This window comes from Micromesistius poutassou (assembly GCF_964030765.1).
Source record: "Micromesistius poutassou genome assembly, chromosome: 11".
Classification (NCBI taxonomy): domain Eukaryota; kingdom Metazoa; phylum Chordata; class Actinopteri; order Gadiformes; family Gadidae; genus Micromesistius; species Micromesistius poutassou.
The window spans coordinates 7,890,683-7,913,237 of record NC_140281.1 but is presented as its reverse complement, the minus strand read 5'-3'; the positions used below and the strand labels follow the sequence as shown (position 1 = coordinate 7,913,237).

The 22,555-nt window shown below is 47.4% G+C and overlaps 1 protein-coding gene across 2 annotated transcripts; it reads left to right on the top strand.

Annotated features, from left to right (window-relative positions):
• The first annotated feature begins 11,839 nt into the window (after window positions 1-11,839).
• Window positions 11,840-21,645, top strand: LOC311355595 (polypyrimidine tract-binding protein 2-like). 2 transcript variants are annotated; one of them, XM_084475381.1, is made up of 14 exons: window positions 11,840-11,909; window positions 14,060-14,087; window positions 15,074-15,134; window positions 15,212-15,384; window positions 15,683-15,823; window positions 16,013-16,168; window positions 16,259-16,369; window positions 16,460-16,652; window positions 16,928-17,043; window positions 19,033-19,066; window positions 19,531-19,623; window positions 19,809-20,025; window positions 20,131-20,208; window positions 20,289-21,645. In XM_084475381.1, exons 1-14 carry the CDS (start codon window positions 11,902-11,904, stop codon window positions 20,416-20,418), a joined length of 1,539 nt encoding a protein of 512 aa, XP_084331507.1. In that variant the 5' UTR covers window positions 11,840-11,901; the 3' UTR covers window positions 20,419-21,645. The 2 variants fall into 2 exon arrangements, with proteins under 2 accessions (XP_084331507.1, XP_084331506.1); XM_084475380.1 differs by having other exon boundaries at window positions 16,460-16,664.
• The last annotated feature ends 910 nt before the right edge of the window (window positions 21,646-22,555 follow it).

Sequence of the window (22,555 nt, the reverse complement as noted above, 5' to 3'; positions counted from 1 at the left end):
TAGTGCCAAACCGGAGAGAGGCCAAATGGACTTCCACATTAAAAATGTTCCTGTGAGCAAAACTTATCAAGAAGATTTTGAGCAGGGCTTGAGACCACTAACACGCAATTACCCATTTCATCTGATCTTTCCAGTTGGTTAATATTTCAAATTCCACCCAGATACGTTTTGTAAAGAGTAATTACACACTTATACATTTTGAGTTGCACATTTCTACCTTATTAATAAAAACATGGGATACTGCTCCTCATTTCAGAAGGAGAGCCCAGGGTTTAAATCATCTGTTGTTGGTATTTGGCAAGGATTTAGAAGGTCACTCTACTTGTGTTCTGATCTTTCTTAACAAAAAGCTTTTTCTTGATTGATCTTCTTAAAGGTCCCATGGCATGAAAATTTCACTTTATGAGGTTTTCTAACATTAAGTTGAGTTCCCCTAGCCTCCCTATGGTCCCCCAGTAGCTAAAAATTGCATTAGGTGTAAACCGAGAAGTAGCTATCTTACTCCGTCTTTGAAAAAAGGATCGCTGAAACGCTTCGATTTCGCTTCCGGTCCCATATGACGTCATACGGAACCAGGTTACCTCCCCTTTCTCTGCTTGGCCCGCCCAGAGAATTTGGCCCGCCAATGAGACAATGAGCTAGGACCATGCGAGCGCCACATGTGTGTGTGTGAATACACACACTGTAATGCAAGTGTTCTTTCTTATTTGGATAACCGTTCTGCTGTTGGTGTTATGGAGCATGACACGCAACACAATAACGCAAGCTTGCATAAAGCTCCCATTTGGTGAAAAGACTAGACTGCGTCGGGTTGGTTGAGAAGGAATTGGGAACCGCAAAATGGAGGAGAAGGGGATTGTTGCCAGCGATTGTTGCCCGGGGTTGTCTGCATCGGGTTGGTTGAGAAGGAATTGGGAACTGCGACATGGAGGAGAAAAGGATTGTTGCCCAGGATTGTCCGTCGGAGCCGGGCAGCACCGGGGGCAGCCAGCGGCCAGCGGGGCTCCGACGGACTGCTGCCGCGGCAGCGGGGCTGGGCGGGGAGCGGGGCTGGCGGGCAGTCCTGGCGGCGGCCAGCGGCCAGTGGGGCTCCGATGGACCGCTCAATCAAACAATCCTTTTCTCCTCCATGTCGCGGTTCCCAATTCCTTCTCAACCAACCTGACGCAGACAACCCCAGGCAACAATCCCCTTCTCCTCCATTTTGCGGTTCAGTCTGTACTTGACGTGGAAGTGGAAGAACCAGAGGCGTCTGAGAACCCGCAGTCATTTGAGATTCATAATATCATCCGGAGGTGCAAACAGCTTTTGACCATGATAATATATATTATATTATATAGATATCTAAATATAATATGATATTATTTAGATATAGAGCTCAAGGACTCCCGCCGGAGTGTTCAGTGTTCCACTGTAAACACTAGCGCATGGTACCGTGGCCGCAAGTAGCCTCCTCCTCATCTCTCACTCACGCCCTCCTCATCTTTCACTCACGTCCTCCTCTCTCACTCACGTCCTCCTCTCTCATTCACCTCCTCCTCATCATCTCTCCTCACGTTCTCCTCCTCCTTATCCCTCACTCATGTCCTCCTCCTCCTCTCTCACTCACCTCCTCATCTCACCATACCTCCTCCTCCTCATCATCTCTCACTCATGTCCTCCTCCTCATCTCTCCTCAGGTACTCCTCCTACACACGTCACAGCACACGTCCTCCTCCTCGCCTTTTCTCACCACCTCCTCCTCATCCTCAACACTCACTCACGTCCTCCTCCTCCTCATCTCTCCACACGTCCGACTCCTCCTCATCACACCACACGTCCTCTTCCTCCTCATCTCTCACTCACCTCCTCCTCCTCCCCATCTCTCGCTCACATCTTCCTCCTCCTCAACACTCACTCACGTCCTACTCCTCGTCTCTCACTCACCTCCTCCTCCTCCTCATCTCTCACTCACATCCTCCTCCTTCTCCCCATCCTCCTCCTCTTCATCTCTCACTCACCTCCTCATCATCTCTCCACACCTCCTCCTCCTCTTCATCTCTCACTCACGTCCTCATCATCTCTCCACACCTCCTCCTCATCTCTCCTCAAGTCCTCCTCCTCATCTCTCCTCACGTCCCCCTCCTCATCTGTCACTCACGTCCTCATCCTCCCCATCTCTCACTCACATCGTCCTCATCCTCATCATTAATTAATTAATACCAATTAAAAAACACATTTCCTTTTTGTGCCGTGTAAAATATGTTGCAGGGATTCAATGCATCTGTTTATTTGATACTCATTCTCAAATCATGAAGTGCATTTTAGCTGGAGGAGAAATCTCCTTGATTTCTCTTGGAATCAGCTCCTATTTCCAGAAGGCAAACCATCATGTTTTGGTTCCTCTCAGAAGTGACCTTTATAGCTTCCTCTTAAAATTGCATATAAACAGCATTCACAAAACAGCTGCAGAAATTTCTCTCAATATGCAAAACTAGGTTCACAGTCTCGTTTATGCCTATCTGTGCTCGCCTGTGTGATGTACTTTTGAGATATGCAAATATGACATTTCTCTTCTGTTATTGTGCTTCAATTTATCTCTCTCTCCCCCCTCTCTCCCTCTCTCTCTCCCCCTCGCACTCCCTCTCTCTGGATATTACCTGTTCAGCTGGTCCAAACATTACAGCACATCTTCGCTTCTGCATAAAATAACAAATAAAGAACATCAATCTGTTGGTCACGCTGAAATGTGAAAAGGAAGACAGAAAGGAAGAAGCACGGACAATAACTCAATAAGAGAGCTGGTCAGGAGAGGAGAAGAACAGAAACAACCACTGGAAGAACCGATTACAGACAGTGAAGAAACATTACCCAAATCCAACCTCACTATTGCTGCCTTGGTTTCTCAGTTTCCGAAGCAACCGCATAAATCACACCCAGGACTGTGCTTTCATGATAGAGCCAAATTATTATGGCTAAACACACAAGAATACAGGATGATTAAAGTGTCTGTGGTCCTCAGAGGAGATTGAGACATGATTTATTACATTGTGCTCACTGGCAGACTTCTACGCACAAAGAGAGTGAATGCATTGATGCCCGTCTACTGGCTCCTACCAGGAAGACCCTACTGATACAGCTGGGACCTGGTCTACAGATACAGCTGGGACCTGGTCTACTGATACAGCTGGGACCTGGTCTACAGATACAGCTGGGACCTGGACCTCCTGTCCTACTGGCTCCTACCAGGATACATTTGGGAACTGGTCTGGGACCTGGTCCAATGGACCCACAGATACAGCTGGGACCTGGTCTAAAGAACCAACATATACAGCTGGGACCTGGTCCCATGGGAACCTCATGGACCATAAGGTACAGTAGGGACCAGGTCTTATTTATGGTCTTATGGTCTCCTAGACCAACATGACTATATTATTATATATTTATTGCTGGTCTGTATTTATGTCATCTCTTGTTCAAAGTGGACTTTAACCTTGTTTAACCCATTATTTTCTACAATTGTCTCTAGTCATGATATTATGAAAACAGTGATTCCAGTGTTTGATGGCCTGGCCGGTGGCCCAGTCACTGTACTCTGAACACATCTTTCTTTATCTCTTATTGTAGGCAGTCTTATTGGCGTGACCTTTTCAAAGCCATAAATTGTTATTATTCCCTGCACTCCTAATACGAGTGCAACCGCTCTCCGCATAAATTATCAATAAGTAAAATGTCATAGGACAGTAAGAGCAATGCTGGCCTGTAAACGTCCTCTGCCCTATTGGATAAACCTTCCTCATTTGTAAATAATGTATGTGTCATTGGCCTTCTGTCTGGTGATTTATGAACAATTACAGTTGCTTTTATTACACAACATTGTCCATCAGCTCTGCTACAGAAGTCTTATCCGGCCCCTTATCAAACTCTGACACACTATAACATTGCTTCAGGGGGGAAACACTACAGCTAATAGCACTACTCTGACAGGGAAAGAAACACAAAGACATCCAGTGACAGAGGAGGAGACCATAGTCCTCAGACGGACTGGACCAGCAGAGCTCTGGACCAGGCCTGGACCAGCCCTAGAGTCCCTGACTGGACCAGCCCTAGAGTCCCTGACTGGACCAGCCCTAGAGTCCCTGACTAGACCAGCCCTAGAGTCCCTGACTGGACCAGCCCTAGAGTCCCTGACTAGACCAGCCCTAGAGTCCCTGACTGGACCAGGCCTAGAGTCCCTGACTAGACCAGCCCTAGAGTCCCTGACTGGACCAGCCCTAGAGTCCCTGACCGGACCAGCCCTAGAGTCCCTGACCGGACCAGCCCTAGAGCTCTGGACCAGGCCTAGGGTCTCTGACTGCAGTGATGGTCCAGCGCCCTAGGGTTCCTGACTGGACCAGGCCTAGACTCACTCAGTATGTTTACATGCACAGCTTAATCTGATTAAAGCCAAAGTTTGACTATGCTCCTCAATTGGACAACTGCAATTGTCCGATTATACACGGCAGGGAGAAAATGTATTCATTGGCCGAAGCATGTCATACCCCCATTGGTGGCACTGTACCCATTTCAACTAGTGGTAATAGAGCCACCGGCTGACCTCTTCACGTCACCAGCAACAACAAACTCAGGCGAGAAAGATGTTTTCTGTACAGCTGTCAGTTAACTTCGGGTCCATGTCATTTCTCTGACGCTCCATTATTCCGACCTCTCGGTCATATGCAGACTTCTTTGGTGGTGGAGCAGCTCCTCTGGCAGTGGAGCAGCCCCTCCAGCAGGAGTCCGCATACAGCAACAATCCCTTCCTCCTCCATGTCGCGGTTAAATCTGGACTTCAGAGAGTCAAAGCCAAAATTCCTTTCCCCCAATTCCTTCTCCACCATTGCCGAGATAATCCCCACTACGAGTCTTTACTTGTTGTGGAAGTACCCGAGAGTCTGAGAATATCCCCTTCAGTTTGGCCGCGGCGCAATGAATGAATAAAAATTGTAAACACATCAGAAGAAAAAAACTTTTTTGACAGATGTGCCCGAAGTCACTACTTTACAACCTTGTTGATGACCAACATTTAGAAAAACATGTACTTTTAATTCAGCCTTGGGTGAAATCGAAGCGTAGTGTGTACTGAATGTATGTTGATGATGAAACACTTCTTCTGACTACCCTCTCCTTCTCCTTCCAGCTCACGGCCCTCGGAAAATATCTTGAGCATGCACAGAACGCAAAATCCAATTCCACTTCGATTGACCGTAAACACGCTTAAAGGTGCCATGACATGCCACTAGGTGTGGTGTGATTAGCCGTTACAAGCCGTTTTGGAAATCTACCCCTTATGACATCATAAGGGGCAGAAAGTGGGCATGCCCACCTAGATGTGTGCTGGATATATCAGTCTATCAGCCTACCCAGTGGACTGTAGCAAATGTTGCTCAGCTATCCATCACACATCTAGGTGGACACGCACACCTGTGATGTCTTAAGGGGCTGATTTCCAAAACGGCTTGTAATGGCTAATCACACCACACCTGGTGGCATGTCATGGCACCTTTAATGCGACTATCAATCGAATAATCTAGGGGTCTTATTCTGACTATGAGAAACCCAATTCGATTAGATTTTAATCCGACTAAGGTGTATACATGCATCATAATAATCCAATCATAGTCGGACTAACCCAATAATTTAATTTTCTTGAGTGTCATGTAAACGCACTGCCTGACTGCTGTGATGGTCCAGCGCCCTAGGGTCGCTGACTGCATGCAGGAGCCTTTAATAGTTTTCAGGAGGCGGACTCGGTGCCGGCTCACTTGCTCCTTAATAGATTGCACTTGCCGCCTTAATTTTTCTTAATGGAGAGAAAGCAACAGTACTGGAGAGCACTATACAAATATCACTTAGGCAGAGTGCGGAGCCCATGTCCTCACAGTGGGCCCCCATAAGCCCCCATCAGCCCCCAACAGCACCATTACACCATGACTCACAGCACCCAGATTCAATGACTCCACTCTCTTTCTCTATCGGTTTGGTTTTACTATAAGGCTTTCAGATCTTGTTGTCTCATTAAGGTGTGATGTGACTAGAGAGGGAGACAGAGAGACAGAGACAGAGAGGGAGACACAGACAGAGAGAGAGAGAGAGACAGAGACAGAGAGAGACAGAGGCAGAGACACAGAGAGAGAGAGAGAGAGGCTGTACAGTTGAAAAAGTCCTTAGAAAACCGAGTCTGGGACATTGACAACACTCAGAGATGTTTACTAATTCTATTCTATTTATTTCATGAGCAAAATAAACTGAGATGTCTGCCATGCTTATTCTCATTCGGCTCCTTTCCAATGAATGAACAATCAGGATGCTAATTGTTAGAGTTTTCATCGTAGGTGAACTGAATATAGCTTAACTAGAAGCAACAGCAGCGTGGAATGGGTGACTATTAAAGTGAACCTCTTTTTTCTTTAGTGGCCAAACCACATAAACGAATAGACTTCATTGTTGACACCAGAAAATGAGGTTCGGTCAACAGTTCAATGATCATAGTATTTTACAGCTTACATTAAATTAAATCAGTATTTACCCAGTGTCAGGCATCACAGCGTCTGAGCGGATGAGAAGCCCTGGGTTCTATAGACTCTATAGATAGAAGCCCTGTGTTCTACCTATAGAGTCTATAGATAGAACCCCTGTGTTCCATGTATAGGCTCTATAGACTATAGATTAAACCCTGTGTTACATCTGAATACTCTGTAGAGGTCTAGAGAGGTACCCATGATAGAGCAGGCAGTTCTATAGAGTCAGGTATTCAGAGGTACCCATGATGCACCAGGCCGTTCTATAGAGTCTATAGAGGTCTTCAGGGGTACCCATAATACACCAGGCCGTTCTATAGTCTATAGAGGACTTCAGAGGTATGATGCACCAGGCCTCAGGCTCCTCGCTATATCAGTTGGCCTGGGCCAATCTGAACCTATATATTTATACTTGACAATATGCTTCTGTTTAGTAAAACAGCAGACCAAGCAGACTGAGGGGGCAGAAACCCTTCTGAACACTAACATTTAGGAGGAGGTGGAGGCAGAGAGAGGAGACCAGGGGAGCTGTGAGTGATGGGGGGCCAGGGGACAGGAAGACAGCTTGCGTCTTTCTGCTTCTCCTCATCTTCTTAATTGTAAAGGCACCCTTGCTGCAGCAGCTGTGCCAATACTGTGTGTGTGTGTGTGTGTGTGTGTGTGTGTGTGTGTGTGTGTGTGTGTGTGTGTGTGTGTGTGTGTGAGTGTGCATTTCTGTTGTGTTTGTGGGTGTGCCTGTATGTGTTTGCCTGCATGCATATGTGTGTGTGTGTGTGTGTGTGTGTGTGTGTGTGTGTGTGTGTGTGTGTGCTAGTGTGTGCTTCACACAATAGTGAGAGTGAGTAAAGTAGTGGGACCTTTGAAAACAGGAGGCTAGAGAATTACGGAAATTGGATCAAATTTGGAAAAAATGTCCTCCGATTTGACCCCCCCCCCCCCCCCCCCCCATTTCAGCATTCAGCCTCACTGGTAAACAACCTAATAGAGCAAATGCAGCCCTAACACATACACACACACACACATCCACTGCAACACTAGTGATGTGGCCACTGGAACAACACCAGCGTATTGGATGCATGTTTTCCAATGAATTTCCTCTGCTCTGCAGCTGACCCAATGGGAATACATTAGTGCCTTCCTGCTCCGCACTTAGGCTCTTTATGGCTGTGTGTGCGTGTGTGTGTTTGTGTGTGTGGGTTTAGTGTGACCACAGCCTCGCTGGGATGTGAATATAGGATGAACAACACCATATTCCTAACAACCGAACAAGTGTTTCACATCCTCTGAATAAAAGAAACGCTGCATAAGATTAACGCTTAAAAATCTCTGTATTTTAACAAAAGGAAACTGAACTAAAAGAAAATAAATTGCATTCCAGGTAAAACAGGACATTTAAACTCAAGTGGGAATAGATTGCAAAGATTTAGTATTTTTCATCGGCCTCATGATGGAACCGAGCGTCACATCAGACAATGGGGGCCAGCAGGCCCCTGGGTGGAGCAGCGGGCCCTTGGTGGAGCTGCGGGCCCCTGGGTGGAGCTGTGGGCCCCTGGGTGGAGCCTGGGGCCCCTGCGTTGAGCATCGGGCCCCTGGGTGGAGCCTGGGGCCCCTGTGTTGAGCAGTGGGCCCCTGTGTTGAGTCCACACCATCATCCAGATGGTGTGGACTGGCCGGTGACTACCCAGCAGCCCGCTGACAGCAGCCCTCTGGGCGGACTACTCAAGACTGATGTCTCCAATTGAGCACCAAATTGGAAACAGAACAGGGGAGAATATGGAGGCTATTTGCCCGGTGACACATCGATTCAGTTGAATTCAGGGGTGGTAAGATTTAGTGGAAGTGGAATGAATGGACATTCTCTCTCTCTCTGTCTCTCTCTCTCTCTCTCTCTCTCTCTCTCTCTCCCCCCCTCTCTCTCTCTCTCTCTCTCTCTCTCTCTCTCTCCTGATGTGTACTTCATGTTAGGGTTAACGGGGACACAAGGGGGCAGTATAGCGTCTCCGAGCCCAAGAAAAGAACAGATATGGCATAATCTTTTACCTCATCCACATCCGCATCGGTGTCCATTCCCTCGTCATCAGCGATTGGTTGACGCAACGACCAGCCACGCCCCTCTTCATGGACATGTGGACGCAGTAAGCCTTCATGGACACCAGCATGTCAACCACATTGTTCATGGATGATGCTGCATCACACCCTCCCAATTTACCAAATGAAGGATGCATAAGTGTTTCTGTTTGTGTGTGTGTGTGTGTGTGTGTGTGTGTGTGTGTGTGTGTTTGTGTGTGTCTGTGTGTCTGTGTGTCTGTGTGTTGGTGTAATTGGATTTGTTTGTGAGTTAGGGGTTGAACCATGTGTATATGAATGTCTATATGCACACATATTTTAGTCACTTGTTGAATTCCAGTGTTTGCCATTTAAAACAACAACAAACAATACACATTCTTATATTAATCCAACAAGTGTGATCTTGGCTCCCTGATGGAAGCAGAAACGGTGACAGCGAACAGTGACACCTTCCCAATATGTTCACAACGTATCCTCCAAGCTACCTGGCTCCATTGTGATTGTGTTTCACCAGCGCTGCCCACCGTGTGCAGCATCATTTGGCGGCTTTAGCTATGAGAGATAAACTCAGAAGGCCCGTCTGGCCCGTGGGGAGGGAGGAGGAGGAGGACCCACCCGGACCACCAATGAGCCCACTATGACCTGTGGCTTGTGGCGCTGGCTGGTGTTTGGGTATCGGTTGTCCCCTCCTCAATGAGGGTTGTGAGATGCTGATGTTTTCTATAGAATGGATTATTCATCATCATATGGAACCCTTCCAACAGTGGATAATAGGTTGGGGTTGGATGTGTAAGCTAAAAGTATAACTATTCAGCAATGGGAAAGTACTGTTTGCCAAATGTGTCAACGCTGCTATCCATCCTCACTGTCCTCTGCGTTGTACTTTTGGTTTCTTTGCCTGCATGTGAGCTGTGTGAATCCACACTCCTGTCTCTGACTCCACTGAGTGAGTGTGGTGAGAGGATGTTTCCTCATGAGGAATCCAGGTGGTATTTCCTCAGAGAACAGTCTGCGTGCGGCGGTTTGTCAAACACAGAGCACAGCATCATAACTTAAGCGTGCACGTGTCAATGTACCAGAGATGTGCATCCTGCGTGATGATCCATGAACCGCCTCCCCTCATTAGCATAACACAACGTATGGCCTCCTAAAACACACCTCCTTAATGGATCACTCCCCCCTTTGGGGATTTAAGGATTCACATCTTCAAGGAAATCAGTATTGATTTTTAGTTTGTGGTGACTTTAAGATGTTTATCATGGAACTCATATAACAGTGTAGTATAGCAGTGGTTTAAACATGATTGACAGCCCTTCCCCCTCCCCCAGGTCATCCATTGGCCTATGAGAGGCTGAGCCGCTTTTTAAGGTTCCCTCTCTTTGATTTGATTTGATTTGATTTATTAAATTGTATCAAAGAAATACCTTACACACATGAAAAGACATCAAATACAATTGGATAGGATAAAAACACAATAAAGTCCAGGACTTATTTCCATTGTGGTCCTCAACACAAAACATCTCTTTTGACTTTTAGGATGGAAAGATTCCAGGTACACACACACACACACACACACACACACACACACACACACACATATATGCACACGCATGTAAAAACTAGAAAGGAGAAAATGAATCCAATCCAAATGTCAAGCTGCAGGGTCAGGGTCAGCCGTGACAATGGCCCCTGATGGCCGTGGTGGGGGCCCACGTGCCATCATTCATTAAACGGGTTCTCCACCCCTGCAGAAATGTGATTCTGAGACAAGATGACATTTTCTTTTGCTAGCGGGTGCTGCCACACAAATGACATTTAATGACATTACTGTTTCTGTTCAAATGTTCCAATTCCACATGTGCAGAGGCTACATTACATTGTGCTGCTCCTAGCTCAGCCGCAGCGACCAATTACTTAGAGCAGCAGAGATGTTTCTCTGAGAGTGTTGGAGTGAGGTGAGACGTGGTATATTATACAATGATATGGACGTTGATACCATCAAAGGGTGGCAGAGCCCTCAGCCTATCATGTTGGGGTGTGGCTGAGGCGATGGGGGACCGTTTTGTTGACTTACATTTCAGAGTTTCAGGTGAAGAAGACCCTAACAATTTAAGCATGGGTCCCATTTGAGCTGTCCTCTCTGACACGTTCCTTGTTTATCTTAACCACAATGTTGGTTTCAGTGTGACAACAGCCTCCCTGTAGATAGCATGATTATAACCCTATAAAAATAGCCTGGCCCTGAGCCATCAGAAGGCTGATAGGATATGCTACTTGTTTTGTAAAAAATAAAAGATAAATCCCAGAGCAGCGAGCCGCCCGATAATGGCGGTGATCTGGTGAACAGTTTGACAGTTTGCTCGCTCCTCTTTGCTCAGCGGGCCTCTCATCAGCATCGCAAAGCACAAGTGAGTCTTTGGGGAAATGTCATTTTTAATTAAATCCCAGGCCCTTTAAGATAAGCAGTTGGGCGTTAATTTTACCTAGGGTGTGTCGCTGCCTTCGACTCGTGAGATGACGTATGTCTCTCAAGATTAATCAGTTTGCCTGTCAGGTTTTTATCCGTCTCCCTTGCATGCGAGTGAGGATAGGCCTACTTAGATACACTGTTGATGCAAATCGATCCAATTATGTTACCTTTAGTAACAAATGCACACACACACACACACAGTCAGTCCGTCACACATACACTCACTCAGTTACACACACATACACACTTAGTCACACACACGCACACAGTCACACACACACACACACACACACACACACACACACACAGTCAAACAAATAGACTCACACACCCACACAAAATGATTTGCTATTCCATGTCAAAATTATTAATTCATACGTTTTATTTGTGATTTACTCACAGCCCTTTTAATGTCAGTACACTTACATCTTGTCCGACGGATGTTTATAATTATAAACAAACAAATATATGTGAAATGTGTGTTGTATTGTATGTTAACCATGGATGCATAATAACTAAACCCATAGTCTATATAAAACATGGGTGAATAATAAGTACACCCACAGTCTTTGTTGTAAACCATGGATGTATAATAAGTAAACCAATAGACTAATCCATTTCAAATCCATTTATTCGGCGGTGTTCGGCTGTCTCCGGCTGCGCTCGGGTCGAGGTCCCATGTGTTCGGCTTTCTCCGGCAGCGCTCGGGCCGAGGTCCCGGGTGTTCGGCTGTCTCCGGCTACGCTCGGGTCCCGGTCCTCCATCTTGTTGGGCAGTGTGTCTGAAGGCGGACGCAGAGCTCATTGTTACCGGAGGACTTCAGAGATGGACGGGTACGTATCGCTCAAAGCGGTTTAATGTCGTCAGCATGTACCGGTGGAAGGTATTAGGATGGGTTTATACCATATAACGTGTTTGAATCCCGTTGTACTGGAGTATGTATGGTTATAACATCACAGCGCGGGGCTGTGGCTCACCACGCGCTCCTCTCAACCTCCGCTATTAAATAACTATTTTATCATTTATTATTCTTCTTATTATATAGTGTTATGAAGAGCCTCGGGGTAGCAGCCCGGGGCTCAGTGATCTCTCTGTGTGGTCGGATGCTGTCGTCCGCTCCTCTTTATTCACTCAGACGGCCTGATGCTAAGCTAATGCTAGGTGGCGTGACGCGGATCCCTTTTGTTGTAGCATTTTAGCGTTAGCCTCGGCTCTTTGTGGTGTTATCCTCGGCTACTGTTAGCCTCGGCTCTGGCATTAGCTGAGATGCAGGTCACGTTCGGTCTAGCTGGCCTGCAGCTCCAGGCTGTTTGGTTTAAACGGGAGACATTTTACAGAGCGGTGATGACGTCACATTAGAGTAGCTATGTTGGTTTGAATGGCGGAGCCTGATTGGTTAGTTTAAAGCGCTGAGCATGAGAAACCGACCAAATAGGATCCATGTGCACGGCTGGTCATCCATCACTCTCTGTTCCTCCATCACTCTGTTCCTCAATCACCATCACTCTGTTCTTCCATCATCATCACTCTGGTCCCTGCGTGGTCAACCCCTGTTCAGTCTAATCTTAACGTTACTTACTGCCAGTTAATTCTGCTGCCAGAACTTGTTTGCATGAGGTGTGAAGTTTGTAGAGGCAACACCCCTCAGCAGAACCCCTCACCTGGTTCAGCTAGTGGGGGACAGCCGTGCTTCACCAACACCAAAGACTCTCCGCCCAACAAGGGTTGAAGTCAGGCCCTTGTGGTATGAAGAAGCTGCGTGGTGCACCCGTCAGGAGATGGACTGATGTCCACTTCTTAACCTAGTAGGGCTGATGTCCACTTCTTAATCTAGTAGGGCTGATGTCCACTTCTTAACCTAGTAGGGCTGATGTCCACTTCTTAACCCAGTAGGACTGATGTCCACTTCTTAACCCAGTAGGGCTGATGTCCACTTCTTAACCCAGTAGGACTGATGTCCACTTCTTAACCCAGTAGGGCTGATGTCCACTTCTTAGCCCAGTAGGACTGATGTCCACTTCTTAGCCCAGTAGGACTGATGTCCACTTCTTAGCCCAGTAGGACTGATGTCCACTTCTTAGCCCAGTAGGACTGATGTCCACTTCTTAACCCAGTAGGACTGATGTCCACTTCTTAACCCAGTAGGGCTGATGTCCACTTCTTAGCCCAGTAGGGCTGATGTCCACTTCTTAGCCCAGTAGGACTGATGTCCACTTCTTAACCCAGTAGGACTGATGTCCTGGCTCTGTTTCCACGGTCTCTCTTCTCTCTTTTTTGTCACCGCTTGATTGTAACACTGTTGATATCCTCTTAAAGTTTAACCGATACGTCGTGTTCTAGTTTCTGCTAAGATGTGGTCTGGTTCCATCCTGGTACAATGTCTTCAGTTGTATGAGATGCCCTTTATTCTTTGTATTTGATTTGCAGGGCCTGCAATACTGTTAAATGATAGTGGTGTGTGGGGTAAATTAATCACATGCATGGTTTGCATATTTAATGATCTGAAGAGGAGTTTGAGTGAGTAACTAACTTTTACCTTGGTGCATGGTTAAAGTGCCCTTTTGGGTTATTTCTGCAAACTGTTGTGGTTGGGACATGTGAGATCTCATGGAAGAGAGCATGTAGCTTAGCTTTACTCACGTAGTAAGTTGGTTTCCCCATGGTGGGTTAGAGATGGGCCTCGATTGTCTCAAAGCCATCTTGAGATGACACATGTGTTCACATTGTAACCAAAGTGTGATTTGTGAATGTCAAGCACAGACCATCAATGATTCTTGAATTCTCAGTCCCGAATGAAGAGCAAGTGATAATCTTTCCTCTCTCAATCTTCAGTAGGTCTGTTTGTAGGCTATTAATAAATGAATGTCCTGGTATATCGTAAACTTGATTTCACTGAACCCATTTATGTATCAAAGGTTGTGTGTGTTTACAGCTTTTGAAATTGTGCATAGATTATGACCTTTTTCTATCTTTTTTCTTTTAGGATAAGTGATGTTGCTGTTGGTGTCAAGGTGAGTCTCAGAGCAAACCTCCACCCCCCCTCCATTCAGAAGAACCTAAACCTCACTAAGTGTTCCAGTAGGGGGGGACTTTAGGTGGGCCAATAGTACCATACATCCATGGCATAGCCAAAGCTTTAATTAATTTAAAATGCACTTCTGAGAAGTTGTAGGTTATTTCCTAACAATCCGATTTCTTGAGCCCCTACTTCTGCATTCACAACAATATAACAGAGTTAAAAACAGGAAACCTTTTTCTGCCCGGCCAGAGGAAAAGACCAAATGTAATTTCTAGTGAAATGCATTTTATCTCTGGGCACCATACACATTGTTGTTCAATCGTCTGTTTTCCAGTCTACATAAAACAAGGTTAAGTCCTACCTTGATGGAAACCTGAACAGAATATTAGGTTCTTTTTTTGCCCCTGTCAATACAATGAAGTATTTTTTGTTGATGATTACAAAACCTCCCGGGAAAGGCCCTGGAAAGAGTTTTTGCGTAAGTGGTACAAAAGTTTATGTGCCTGAGATTTATTAAAGCGATTGTTTGGTGGCAATGCCCCAGACGTCTAGGTTTACCGTGACCATAAAGAATAGAGCTGAGGCAGACCTATGGTAGAGTTCCCTCTGCGAGGGTGTGGGGGTACTACTGCAGGGGGGTGTGTGTGTAATGGGTCTCCAGCTGCGGTCTCCCCCTCCCCATCAGTCAGCTTTAAGAGCACAGGGCGCTTCAGCTCTGCCCTGGGGAACCCTGCATCGCTCTGAATGCAATGACACAATTTGACATCTTAAATGTACGGATTAAACCCACACACTGTCTGGTCCTTCTTCTGGTGCATGTCACCCTCCCTTCCCCAGTGTCTCGCTAGCATCTACTTCCTGTTCTTTAAACCGTCTATCAAGGGACCCATGAGATGGTTTTCTGTGAAGGAGCAGTCAGCAAACCAACAATGGTTTTCTGTGGTTGTTTTACGGCCCTTTGTTTGTGGTTCCCCGCAGAGAGGATCAGAGGAGCTGAGCATGTACAGCAGCCCCAACTCGGGCGTGAGCAGTATCAGTGGTGAGTAGGGCCCACCTCCCTGTGCATCCAGACCATGTTGTACAGACTGAAGGCTAACAGACTGAATCCTCTGTTAGATGGTACCTCTAACGGCAGTGACAGCAAGAAGCAGAAGGTGGAGGAAGCTCCTCCGTCCCGCGTGCTCCACATCAGGAAGCTCCCCAACGAGGCGTCTGAAACGGAGGTCATTGCGCTGGGCCTGCCCTTTGGAAAAGTTACCAACATCCTCACGCTCAAGGGGAAGAACCAGGTGAGGCGGCACTAATGTGTGTTTGGTGGGCATTTACAAGCCCTTCCACCTATGGAAATATTTGAGCTCAACACTATTGACTATGCTAAAAGTTAGCATGTTTGCGCCTAGCCTTGCTACATGATTCAGTCCTTATTTACTATCCCTGAGATGTCACCATTATGCCCCAACAGAGATTGAAGCTTCTGCTAAATGAGTAAACATGGGCTTTTGTTGAATATCATGTCTTTCCACGGGCCAAAAAGTGTTTGGTGCGGTATGTCAACCCGTTCTGACGTGCATCGTTTGTATTTCCCAGGCGTTCCTGGAGATGGGCACAGAGGAAGCGGCCATCACCATGGTGAACTACTACAGCACGGTGACGCCTCACGTCCGCAATGTCCCAGTCTTCATCCAGTACTCCAACCACAAGGAGCTGAAGACAGATGCCGGCAACCAGGTGAGAACGCCTTGGACTCGCCTGATGCCCTGTACAAGAGCTACTAACTCTATTTCCTCTGTCAGGAATCAGGATGAACTAGGCCGTTGACATTGTATTATCATATATATTATTGTATTACCGGATATAAAGCGATATCAAGCGTGTTAGCCGATGAGATGTGTGTGTGACCCATGTCCTTACCTCCAGCGGACGCAGGCCGTGCTCCAGGCAGTGTCGGCTGTGCAGTCCGGCGGCTCCCCGAACTCAGACGTTCAGGAGGCCCTGGCGGCCGCCTCCAGCCCCGTGCTGCGCATTATCATCGACAACATGTTCTACCCTGTGACTCTGGACGTCCTGCAACAGGTGCCCCCTCCTCCTAGAAACCAGCACCCTCAATGAGTCTTTGTTTATATGATGGATTCAATCTGACGTCCTCCTCTTGACCTCCCCCAGATCTTCTCTAAGTTTGGCACCGTTATGAAGATCATTACGTTCACCAAGAACAACCAGTTCCAGGCCCTGCTCCAGTTCAGCGACCCCGTCAATGCCCAGCAGGCCAAACTGGTGAGTACCGGCCGGAGACCTGGTCGTAGTGTAACGTTTCCTATTGGTAGGATGGCCCCTGAGGCCTGACCTGGGTTCCTTTCACCACAGGCTCTCGACGGCCAGAACATCTACAACTCCTGCTGCACGCTGCGCATCGACTTCTCCAAGCTGGTTAACCTCAATGTCAAGTACAACAACGACAAGAGCCGAGACTACACGCGCCCCGAGCTCCCGGCAGGGGATGGCCAGCCCAGCATGGACGCGTCCATGGCTTACAGCAAGGACTCCAACTCCCTGCTCGGTAAGATCCCAGGTAGAGCCCCTTTCTTTTCTTACCCATCATTTAAGTAGACATACAGACCTTTAACATCAGATATGCTGATAACAATACAAAATTGTTTCTGTGTAGGTTTTAAGAGACCTGTTTTAGAGTATCAATGATGCTTATAACTGTAGTGCAGTCAGTCTTTGTAAGTGGAGTGGTCCTGGATACTCAGCGGACTGTCTAGGTTCAGAAGCAGGGCTGATGAGTGCTTGTGTAGTTCTGTACCCCATGATATCTCTCCCTGCCTCCAGGAGCCATGAACCCGCTGAGTGCTGCTGCAGCGGCGGCGGCGGCGGCTGGACGTGTGGCTCTGGGGGGCCAGGCCGGCTCCAGCGGGGTCCTGCTGGCCAGCAACCTCAACGAGGAGGTCAGTACTCATGAGGCGGGACACCCCCCCCCCCCCCCCCCCCCCCCCAGGCTCTGTCGCGCTCACCTCTAATGGACCGCTCCCACTCCTCCTGCCTGTTGACGTCTGCCCCGTGATGGGTGCCCACACAGACCTCCTGGCTGTACTGTGTTATAGAAGGGGAGCCAGCCATGCCACTGCCTCTGTTAGCCTCTTAGAGTGGAAGTGAACCCCCTGTTTCAAACCCCTCCACCTTATGGTGTGAGCGCTAGAGGAACTGTGTTGTGTATGACGGCGCGGTATCTACCAAGCTTAACCCTCTGGAGGTCCACGTTGACCGCTGCCCAGATGAGCTCCACACGCCCACACCGGTGGTCTCACTCTCAGCGCGGGCCCCCCAACGGGACTTGGTTCAGAGCAGGGTAGACCATCAGAAACGGCCAACATCACAGGAATCTTACACCTGTTTTCTCTTAATTGTTTATTTTGGAACAATGACAAAATTACATATTAATTATAGAAAACATGCAAAGACGTTTGAATCAAAAAATACTTTGGGTTCACTGCACTTCCTGGAGTGGTTCACTTTGAATATGATTAGTTCTGCCATCTTATTGTTAAAGATCACAAACTATTTGTATTTGTAGTCGGCCTCTCTTTTATTCCCAACAAAAAGTCTTCTCATCCCATTCAGATGTTCTGCCATTCTCTGCTCACATATCCTTATGACAAACTGTATCTTAACTCTGCTAACCCTGCTCTCTCTGTTTTTTCTTCTCTAAGTCAAACTCTGCTCTCCTCAGCCTCTATGAAAACCCTCTCTGACCTCTGGCCTGTCTCTCTGGGTCTCCAAATCCAAAACGCCACACATTGTGCTTCATCTCCACAACCTTTAACCTTTAGCCTCTCAATCTGCTATTCTCTGACCTCTCTAATTGCGCTCTGAAATCTTTGTACCAATCTTTTCCTCGTCGGCCATTGACTGTCCCACAGAGCCGGGCCATATGTCGTCCAAAGGCTGTTTTGTCCTCCACATTGTCCTGGCTTTCGGGCTCTCAATCCGACCTTCTGCTGATGGAGGCCAGTAATGGAGTGGGCTCATTGTCCATTGATAAAATCGTAGAATAGTAACTGGTGTTGAAAGCATCAAATGAGTAGTACCCCACGTTATCAAGGCCCCTACGTTATCAAGGCCTCTACGTTATCAAGCCCCACATTATCAAGGCCCCTACGTCATCAAGGCCCAATGTTATCAAGCCCCACATTAGCAAGGCCCCCCCCCCAGGTTATCATGCCCTAGTGTGACTCCCGTCCTCAGAATATGGTACTCCTTATGAGTATGTTGGTGGCCCCTCATTGGTTCCTGCATGTCCAGCTGCACCCCCCCACTGGATCTAACTGCATGCCCCCCTGACGTCTCCTCCCCTCATACCATTTCATGGTTGGTCGTTTCTCCCCAGCCGACAGGAAGTCAGCTCCATGACTACTGCATGTTGTGTTTTGTGTCTCATGTTTGAAATTGAATTGCTGATATAAATTATTTTGTTTTGTTGCCGATGTTTTAATTTTCTTTTACATGAATGTACCTTTTGCCCCATGCTTGTCTAGGGTGAAAATACATTTTGCGTAATTTGCTATTTTGACTAAAGAAACATGTTTCCAGCCATTTTCTCTGACCAATCGACCTGCATTATTCCAGTGTACTGACCTGTATTTTATTTTTGTCCCTTCCCCTCCCCCTCACTTTATTTATTTTTATTTGCTCACCCCCAACCACCCTCCCATGGATCCTCCCTCATTCTCTGTCCCTCCCCTCCCTCCCCTCATCACATTAACTCCCCCGACGCCCTCCCCCTTCTTCTCCATGACCCATCACCTCATCACTCTCCGGGGGGGGACAAACAATACCAACCATCCTCTACCTCTGGATCGATCTGTCCATCTCCGCTCTCCTCGACTCCTCTACCTCTTCTGTCTCACGCTGCTTGTTGCTCTTCTCTCCCTCTAAAGATGGTTACGCCCCAAAGTCTGTTTACCCTCTTCGGTATGTTATCGCTAGAGCTCTCTCTCTCTCTGACTCCTTCTCTCTCTCTACTCTGTTCTCATTGTTCTCTCTGTATATCTACCAGTATCATAAGTACTATAGCTATTGTTGTGCAGTGTTTATAAGGTAGTTTGTAACACATGCAGGCCCCCTGCTTATCGCTCTGGGTCATGTTTATTCCTCTGTCCTCAAATTCAATAGTCGATTTATCATTGCATGGTTAAATATCGTTTGGCTTGCATGCGATGTTTGGATAACGTGACACCGATGACGCTCTGTTTCAAGGGTGTCTAATGTAATGATTCTATACACCTCTTTGATATCTCCTGTTGATTGATGGCTCTCCTTTCCTACTACTCTCTTCTGTATTGACCGAGGCCTCTCCCCTCCGGTGCTCACTGTCTCCCTGACCCTCTGCTCTGTCTCTCCATCTTCACCCTCCGCTGGCTCTGGCTTCACTACAGGGGTGTACGGCGATGTCCAGAGGGTGAAGATCCTCTACAACAAGAAGGACAGCGCACTGATCCAGATGTCTGATGGCAACCAGGCACAGCTAGGTGAGTCGATGTGTGAGGTCATCTAGGCCGACGACCGCTGCAGTAGGCACAACAAAATCCCTATTTTGGCGTTCAGCCGTCAGCCACCCATGAGGCCCGGTGCTCTGCGGTCATATGAGTTGGCGAAGTGAACAAAGGGCTATCAGTGAGGCTGCCAGGCTGTGCAGTAACGCTCTTCTCCACAGCGATGAGCCACCTGAACGGGCAGAAGATGTATGGCAAGATCATCCGCGTGACGCTATCTAAGCACCAGACGGTGGCACTGCCCCGCGACGGGCTGGACGACCAGGGCCTGACCAAGGACTTTGGGAACTCCCCGCTGCACCGCTTCAAGAAGCCCGGCTCCAAGAACTTCCAGAACATCTTCCCACCCTCGGCCACCCTTCACCTCTCCAACATCCCGTAAGTGACTGCCATCGGTTAGCAGGGGTCATCACAGCCCTGATGGGGGGGGGGGGGGGGGGGTCTACAGGGGTCCTGACCACTGTGTTGTCTCCTTTTCCCCAGGCAAGACGTGAGTGAAGACGACCTGCGCCTCCTGTTCACCAACGGTGGCGGGGCTGTGAAAGCCTTCAAGTTCTTCCAGTGAGTCTTTGATCCATTTCTTTGTTTTGAAGTCCTGTTGGTTGAAGACAGGAGTCCATTAACCCCGCCTCCTCCCCCAGGGACCACAAGATGGCTCTTCTTCAGATGACCACGGTGGAGGAAGCCATCCAGACGCTGATGGACCTCCACAACTACAACATGGGGGGCAGCCAGCACCTCCGGGTCTCCTTCTCCAAGTCCACCATCTAGACGGCGCTCGTCCACCTTCGATTAGTTTGATTTGAGTACAGTGTGATGTTTTGTTTTTGATCTTCATTCCTTGAGAGATTGGCCCCTTCTAACCTTAGTTCATTGAAGAGACGTCGATGTGTTGGTGTTTCTGCTCCGTACCTCCACACTCCTGTTGTGACGCACTGAGGTTCCTCTTTTCTACTCCTGTTCTCTGTAAGCGCCATGGCTTTGTGAATTAGATCCTGTTTCCGTTGATAAGATACTCCTGTGCCTTACTCAACAATATCAACTGTTCTCCGGCCATCCCCCCGCACCACACTGTCACCTGGTCCCGTGCCAAAGCACGGATACCTAAGGAACCGTTTTCTATTTAACCGCGCTCACTCGCTGTAGCATTTCTGTGCCACGTTTTTTTTCTTTCCCCTTTTAATGGTTCATTGAACATAAAATTGCCTGTTGTCATTGGCCAAACCTGCTCCCTCCAGCCCCTCCATGGCCCTCACACCCTGTGTTTCACACCTTTTGTTTCAGACACACGCCGCTTGCTGAAAGTGAACCAATGTACGCTTCAGTCGAGTGTTAAGAGTTGACAATTCATTTGCAATCTGAGTAAGAATGCAGCCTGCAAGTTTATTGTTTGGTCTTGAGTTACCTTCCATTCTTTTTGCTGTAGCTACTTGATGTAACTTTAAATGTGACAATGGGTTTTATAAGCATGTGTAGTCGTTTAGACTCTGCAATAGGAAAGTGTTGCATGCTTTGGAAGCGATAGCAGCATTAAGTCCACTGTGATGTCATGTCATGTGACAGTTTACTGAGGAGAAGGCTACTTGGTTGGACCAAAGTTTATGTGCCTTTAGTGTTTCTTTCCTATTTAATTTTAACAAGAACAAAAACATTTTACATAACTGCTTATGAAAAAACTTGGTTTATTTCCTTCATGTTGTATTTGGGGGTGTGTAACATTATCTTTACCTTTTGACAGAAAAAAACTGCATCCACTGGAAATGGGTTTTGTTAAAAAAAAAACAGTATATTTTCTATACAAGTCTCTTTTTACACCTTGAAATGTAAGGATTCAGTATAGTTCGGAAGAGGCACAATTAAAAGCAGACTTTTTTCTAATACGGGAGATGTGGCTTGATTTCCTGCTTTGGTTGACCCTCTCGTTGTCTCTTCTGTGTGTATGTGTGTGTGTGTGCGTGTTGGACATTCTCTGTAGCATGCTAAATAAAACTAGTTCTGCTCTCCCTCTCTCTCTTCTTTTGCCTCTTCTCTGTTCTCCTACTGCTCTCCTCTGATTCACACTCTGGGAGCAGCACGCTGTACTGAGTCCCCATATACTGAACCCTTTTAGACTGAGTCCCCCTAAACCAATCACTCCTAGACTAAGCCCCCCCTCCCAGAGACCCCACAGAATGAGTCCTCCGAAACAGCCCTCTGATTGTCGGAGTCCACAGGACAGGCGTTCTCTGTCTCTTCCCTCCCCAGCCAGCTGACTCCCAGGGATGTCTTGCGCCCCTCCTTGATGGGGGTCCACACTAGTCCTCGGATCAGGTTCTGAGTTTCATACTTTTAAGCATCCGTTCCCTGGACCGGCCTGGTGAGGTGGTGTCATGTGATACTCCACAATGTGGACTATCATATGAACACCTTGTAGACTGTTGATGCAGATGAACAATGTTGAGATCACCAAACTCTAGGCAGAGCATGCAGCTCAGCCTTGTGAGTACACAGACGAAGGGCTCCTCTGCTCACGGGCCTTTTCTGCCCGTAGGGCACTGCCAGGTGGGTAGTTAGCCTGCAAGATATCGTGACAGGTAATGAAGTGTCGCTCCACATTGTGCCGCTTGGATGTTGCAACAGTCATCCTGCAAATAAGACCTACACACTTGTCTTTCACAGGGGTAAAAAAAAAGACTTCCTCGCAATCATTGTGAAAATAAGTTTTCTTTCACTTTTCCGCCATGTTTTTCTTTATTTGTGAGTAAACCCCGCATCTAGCTCCAGATTTAAGTTGTGCTCGCTAGCTTGTGTCAGCTAAGAGGGTGCACGACTTTCCAGACAAGATTAAAAACCGTTTTATGTTTTTTTAAATGTTATATTAAATATTGTCATTGCTATAAAATCTACTTCAATGCAAGTGTTATTGATT